The sequence below is a fragment of the Equus quagga genome, unplaced genomic scaffold (genome assembly GCF_021613505.1).
Source record: "Equus quagga isolate Etosha38 unplaced genomic scaffold, UCLA_HA_Equagga_1.0 204314_RagTag, whole genome shotgun sequence".
Lineage (NCBI taxonomy): Eukaryota > Metazoa > Chordata > Mammalia > Perissodactyla > Equidae > Equus > Equus quagga.
In genome coordinates this window covers 1-7,191 of record NW_025798689.1, presented here as the reverse complement: position 1 = coordinate 7,191, position 7,191 = coordinate 1, and the positions used below count along the sequence as shown (strand labels likewise).

Genomic DNA, 7,191 nt, shown 5'->3' with positions numbered 1-7,191 from the left:
ACACACAAATACATCTTATATACTACTGTAGTCAAGTATCTCACTTACTTAACTGGGAAACACTGAAGCCATATCCAGGAACAAAGCAAGCATGCCCATACACTAATGTTCAATATTATAATGGAGGTCTTAGCCAATGGAATTAGACAAGAAAAATCAATTAGAAGCATAAGAATAAGAAGTGATAAACTGTGGTACACCCCTAAGATGGAATAATACTCAGCATAAAAGAGAACAAGCTATTCATACAGACAACTTGGATGATTCTCCAAAATGATTATGCTAAGTGAATGAAGCCAGTCTCAAAAGGGACTTGGCTTCACTTGTCTCTAGATTCTCAGCCTCTGGTATAAAATCTACCATGAAGTGCAAACAATGAATGAATGATAAGGAATGGATGAAGAGGTATAGACTCCCAGACTCTTGAGAGAAGGACACATGCCACCTGCCTCCTTTGTATTCATCACAATGGGTAGTATTTATCAAGGACCTTCTGCTCTGAGAGACAGATGGGCAACAATGTTCTCAGCGTATTTCACATGGGCATCTCGTCTCCTGGCCGATTCTCAAGAGCAGAACCTTTTTTTTTTTTTCTGCCTCATCTACAACATAAACCTGAATGCAAGGGTAAGAATAATTGAATGCATTGACACAGAAAGTACCACTGCAGTTAAAGACTTTTTTTTCAGATTAAAATTGTATTTACTTTTTCTTGGGAGGCATATATGGCCCTTTGGTTATATATTTGCTTATAGAAGATTCTATTGCAATAGGATGTTAGATTTGTATCCCCCAACTTTGGCTAATACTCCAATGATGAAAACAACAGACACAAAATGCACCCACATTCTGAAGAGTGAAACCAAATCTATCTCACTCAGAGGAACTATTTCTAAAGGAATTGGGAGCATCTCTTTGTAGTCCTTCTCTTACCCTTGAGCCTTTGCTAACTTTTATTAAGTGAACAAACTCATTTTTGTTTTGGAGAAATAAGGGAGAGGTCTATGTCCTATTCTGAGCAAATGGCTTGGAGCATGGACAAGCCAATTTCAAGTTGGCATAAGCCACATATACCCACCAGGACATGTTGGTAGAACATGGAAATGTGCTTTGGGAAATCCTAGAAGTTATCAGGTGAGGGGTACCCCGTGGAAAAGTAACAAAGGGACAGGGACTTCAACTCTTGTTGTCCAAATATTCAAGGGAATTTTTGCCCCAGGAAAACCACTCAGGTCTCAGAAACCTTGGTTACACATAATTTCTATCAGCACATAATGAACGAAACCAAAGAGAATGTGGTCTTTGACTGGCAGAGGGGTTGAGAACGTGGTTCCAATCTTCCAGGGAAAAGGAGGAGAGATGTCTGGAGGGTAGACCAAAACTAGCTCGAAAATCCTCTGGAACTTTTATGAAAAAGTGAAATTCATCCCCGTGTTCTTAGAAGAAGTAGCAGAATAGTGGTATTAAAAAAAAAAGAGGTTCCAATTGTGCACAAATATGAGAGAACAGAAAAGCTTTATTATAGTAATAATAAGCAAATAACTCAACTGGGTGGGAGCAGCAGTGTGAAGGTGACCCGCCAAGCAGTAAGTACTCAAGCTGTGGGGTTATGGAGGTGGGGGCGCAGCAGTCACTTTCACAGAAAAGGAGAGGACAGGTCATTCAGCAAATTGGTCACTTTGAGGTTGGTCAGAGTTTCTACAGATGCATCCAAATGCACCAAATATTCTTGTCCTATCTGTTGAGTCTCTGTCTTTCTCACTTTCTGGCATTTCACCTAATTGAGTTCTGAGAGATCCATCTTCCAGGAACTCTTCATCGACACTTCAATGGGGAGACGATAAGGAACAAATTGAGCCCTTCTGTGAAAACGGAATTAAATACATTTACATGCATGGAGAAAGAATTTTCTAAGCATCTCCATGGGTGAGTACCGCAGAGCACTGCTTTTGCTCACTCACTGTCCTCCTAAAGGGAAAGTAAGTGAGAAAAGCCCCAGGGCGTGACTGTCTGCCAGTCTGGAAAGAATCTAGAGAGAAATCTTTACTAGGGATGAGCAGAGAGAGCTCGAGGTCATCTTCTCTGGTCTCCTGCATTCCTTTTCTCCATGTCTCTGGGAAAGAATTCACAAGGTAGGGAGCATCAATACTTTCTGCTTTGGAGTTTCACAAATTGAGAATTTGTCCCTCCCTGTTAAGTCGATTCAACATCTACCAACTGCCAACAGCTAACTTCACTGCACTCCTGAGTCCTGAGAGACAGAGACCAGCGTGCTCTGACTTTGGGGAATGAGTGGCAGGGCCACCTGAAAATATGCAAGAACTATTGACAGATTTTCATTAAGCTTAATCTTCCCTAAACAGCTGGGAGATGACAAAGGAAGCAATCTTCAGTGCTCCAAAGATTAATTCAAGGATCCCATTCTGACTCTCAACCTCTTCTCTGGCATTTCGCTGCCTTGAGGCACAGACAATCTCCCTTTCAGCTAACTCCCTCTCCATTTGTGCCATTTTCTTCTGCTGCTCCAGCTCATCCTCCAGCTTTCTGATTTTCTCTTCGTACTCCTCTCTTATCAGCGCTTTCTCTCTCTCCAGCTCTGCTCTGTAACGTTCATGCACCACTTCGATTTGTTTCTGAATCTCCTCCTCTGCTCTTTGGTACATCTCATTAGTGTAGCATCCTCCCTCATTCTGCATCACCACGTGCTCAACCAAGGCCAGCAGTTGTGCCCTCTGGGCCTCCTGCTCAGCTCCCGTCGCCTTATTGTTGAACAAACAGTAGCGATCACCAAACTCCTTCATCAGCTCTTGAATGACTTTTGGAGCTACCTTTAGGTAATCGCGGAAGTGGGTCTCTTCCAAGTCATCTTTCCGGGTGAATAAGAGAATCATGTATCTCCTAGCTTTGTGTCCAAACATTTTCAGGATCTTCTCAGTGGCCTTCTGCTCTTCCTGCGTGTAACGGCCCAGTGAGACCACCAGGAGCAGAGGGTGAGGTCCCGGGGAGGTCAGGAGGATGCAGCGAGCAATCTCTTTGCACGTGTCAGCATCCTGTACCTCGGTGTCAAAAACGCCAGGCGTATCCACAACGACAATTGTTTTCCCGTGCCACATGCTGCTCCCTTTCTCGCTGGACTTGGTGATGGATTTTGCTGCAAGGCCGAAATTAAACGCTTTCTTTCCAAGGATGCTGTTCCCTGTTGAACTTTTTCCTGCTCCAGTCTTACCCACTAGGACAAGTCTCAGTTGCAAATCTCTGGGGTTTTGGTCTCCAAGCCCTAAGACAACAGGGAACAAAAGCCACAGTGTTAGGATCCACCTCCAGCTGTTTCCCCCCCAGGTCCCCCACACAAGGGCGCCCCCCACTGTTGCCCACTAGCATCCTCTCTCTTCAGTTATGTGTGCACTCACAGGAACTCTAGAGAAAGTCCTCTGGGCCTGATGTTCCTCTTGCAGTGCTTAGGGAAGGCCCAAGGACTTTTCAGGATTCCCTTGAGGTTCTTACTCTGACTTTTTTAGTTAAGTAGCCCACAGAGGAGGGAACGGGATGGCTCAAGAAGTGAACTCTGAGCTGCTGCTGGTAGCTGTTCCTCGTAAGATAATGCAGGAAGCAACACGAAATCTGACTTGGGGACATCGCAGTGGGAGATTATTTTCCCCCCAATTTCTATCCAAAATGGGACTTTTCTTCTTCCCATTAAGAAGTCAGGTAGGTGGGTATCCAGCCCATCGTCCCTTTATATTTCACACATGCAACCATTTTTTCAAGGATTATGACCCACAGGAGAACAAAACACCGAACATCGAAAGTTAACGACTTTAGCTTTAGCAAATCAGGAAGAGGCAATGCTAGATATATCGATAGAAATTTAGTGAAGCTTTTATATTTAAATTAAGAGGTGGAAGAATTATAGCCAGCAAATACATGACAGTTCTCTGGAGTTACTATAAAATCCTTTGATAGTTAACAAATGGAAAAAAAACCATACCGATTAACATCAGTAGAGTTATACTTTCTTAGTTTCATTGGTTAAGCATATTCCACTTTCTGGGGAAGTTGAAAGTTAATTTCAGAGCAGCATAACATGTCAACTGAAACTATGTCTCCCAAATAATTGTGCCTTGAGTCAGACAACAAATAATCTCTATGGCTTTCTCTCTATTTGTATTCGGTAATTCTCCGCATAGCTCTTTAATGTGGCTATAGAGTTGGAGTCTGGGGATTTGTTAAGCACAGACTGGGAGCAGACGGAAGGCAACTGATGAATGCATTTGAGAGCCTGTTTCTCCAAGAAGGTAGACCGTCCCAGTTTAGCCCTCGAGTAAGATTGGTTCCTGCATAAGGAATCCTGTGTTACAACCATTGATTTCTGCTTGGAGGAAATGCATACATTATCATATCACAACATTACAGACAATGTTATTAACTCCATTTTGATTTTTCGAGATACTTCAACATTCACTCACTTCCTCAGACAGAAAATCTAGGAATGGCTCTTGATTCCTCTCTTTCCTTTATTTTCCATTCCCAACCCATTAGTAAGTTCCCTTGGCTGCATCCATCTTCTCTCCATCTTGAAGACCATCATTCTAGCCCCAGCTACCATCACCACCCATGCCTCAGTTGTCTCCTAACCAGTCTCTCTACTTCCTTGTTGCCCCCTCAGTCTATTCTGTAATTGGAGCAATCTTTTAAAAATATCAAACAAACAGAAGAGAGATGTTGCAGAAACTGCCACTCTGGCTTCTGCAAAATCTGTAGCTAATCCCCATCCCTACACACTTTATGCTGAGGTTTTAGCTAATCCAGAGATTCACAAAACCATCCCTAAAGTAGAATTTCCCACATTTGACAGCCAGAATCCTGGAGTGAGAGAAGTAAATTTCCAGCAGCTGAGAATATTGCATGCAGGATGGCTAAGATTATCTAAGGAAAAATGTGAGCAGGACTTCAGATTATTATTTGGTTATCATCACCGTAGAAGACTCCAACCTAAGGCTGTGCTGAGGGCTCTGGTTGGCTATAGAGAGAGGGAGTAGGAAAATCATGAAAGGTGAAACAAAGGGCACCAAAGGCCAGTTCCAACACTGCAACAATTTGCCAATGTGGGCAGCATATGGATGACTATCTATGCAATAGATTGCAGACATGGCCCTGAATGATGCCCATCTCTCTGTACACATGCTTCTCTGGGATGTGGATTTGCAGCTCCTCCCATCACAATGCTGAGCATATTTCTCCAGCCTTTGAATCTGCCTGGGCTGTGATTTGTTTTGGACAATAGGAAAGTAAAACCGTGATGTAAGCAGAGACTTCAAAAGTGCTGATGCATTCTGGCGTGCCTTCCCTTTGTTCTTCAGAACTCTGCAACTGCCCCATGAAGAGGCCTGGACTAGCCTCTCTGATGATGAGAGAAACAAGGTCCACTTATCTCTGTCACCCTGGCCCACCCAAGAGCCTGCTAACTACCAAACATGCCCATGAGGCTGTGAAAACTTATCCAGTTGCATCCTGAACCACTAGCTTACCACAGGTATATGAGCGAGTCTGGCTGAGATAAGCCAAGTTAACCCAGACCCAAGAACTGCCCAGTTAACCCACAAAATAAAGAGCCAACTAAACGGTTGATGTTTTCCGTGACTTCATTGTGGGGTGGTTTGCTAAACCAGCAAAAGCTCAACTATTGTGGTTGATTTCCATGGCTAAGGGAGTAGAAGGAGGTTATGTGACAGAACTGGATGAGGTTGTCTGTTGAACTTGTTGGTTATAGTGAGGCCACTAGAAGCAGGGAAATTAGGGACCTGAATGTGGAATCAATTACTCCCACGTTCCTCCTTCCCAGTCCTCTCCCAGCCTGAAGAGAGGGGCAGAAAATCAACCAGAGAGGCTCCACCTGGCTTGGTGTGTCCACATAGTGGGAAGTAGGACATAAGAACCCTCATCGAGCCTGGGATCAGTCCAGATAGTTCTACCTCTCTTCTTCGCTGTTCTACTGCATCATGAGGAGAAAGCATAGAGGGTCGAGGGAGAAATGACAGAGCAGGGCGAACGAAGAGAAAATGAGAGAGGAGGTTGGAAATGGTTTGCTCTTGCTCAGACAGGAACCCTCCTGGCCTGGGGAGCCAGGGCACCCTCTCACCACGGCAGCTCCTGGGTTCGCTGGGGTTGGAACATGAGCTGTGGTATCGGGCTGCCATTGTAGTTTGAATTCCTGTAGATAAAGAAACATAACTATGTCATTTTAGGGAAACGGAGAGTGACTGGAAACCGCAACCTCCTGTAGCCACAGTTTCTTTTTTCCATAAACTTGCTACTAGATTTCTTGCCCCTATTTCCCAAGATGTCTCCTCAACTCTCCATTTTCAGATTGTTCCTCTTTCTTTACACAAACATAAATGCTTCACGTGCTTCCTCAGCACTGGCTGTGCATGCCCTTCCCCCACTCTATTCAGTGAATTACTGCTTTGAACGCCATTTATACGTGGCCTGTAGCCTAGACTCTCCTCAGAGCTCTGAACTTTTATACCTCATGCAGCTTCTCCATTTGGCAATTCCACATGCATCTCAAACAGAGCTCAGCAGAAACGGAACCCTTGACCTCCACCTCCACCTTCATCACTGCCCATTTCAAACAGCATCACCATTCAGCCAGTGGCTCAGGCAGAATCTTGGGGTCACCTACAACTCTTCTGTCTTTACCTGCTCATCCATCTAGCTCCAAATCCTATTGCTTCTACTTCCAAAGAATGCAAAATTATCCTTTTCTCTTCATCTTCATGTTAATCCAACCCACTGTCATTTGTTTGCAATGTAACAGGCTCCTAACTGATCATCTCATCTTCAATCTCTTTTCTATTCTATGATCAGATGCCTTTTTAGAACTAAAATTTGATTCCTTTTCTTGTTTAAATTCTTTAATGGCTTTCTATTGCTTTTTTAAAAAAGTAGTTGAAAGTCCTTGGATGGTCCTAAGACCCTGCGTGATCAATTACTCTCTCTCAAAAGGCTTTATCACCACACTGGCCTCCTCATTGCTCCCCAAGCTCCTTCCAACTTCCAGACCCCTGCAGCCCCGCTCCCTCCCCCGGGAGCACTCCTGCTCCAAGCCAGTGCCAGCACACTCCTGCTCAGCACTCAGCCCTCAGCCCTCTGACACTTCTCCAGGGAGGACCACTCCAACTTCCCCACACA

The 7,191-nt window shown here is 44.3% G+C and overlaps 1 protein-coding gene across 1 annotated transcript; it reads right to left on the bottom strand.

The window, feature by feature from the left end:
* Window positions 1-1,498: 1,498 nt before the first annotated feature.
* LOC124233529 (GTPase IMAP family member 4-like) lies at window positions 1,499-6,237 on the bottom strand. The gene is made up of 2 exons (XM_046650675.1): window positions 6,140-6,237; window positions 1,499-3,277 (listed from the first exon to the last, which is right to left on the bottom strand). The coding sequence occupies exons 1-2, from the start codon at window positions 6,195-6,197 to the stop codon at window positions 2,346-2,348; spliced, it is 990 nt and encodes a 329-aa protein (XP_046506631.1). The 5' UTR covers window positions 6,198-6,237; the 3' UTR covers window positions 1,499-2,345.
* Window positions 6,238-7,191: the final 954 nt, after the last annotated feature.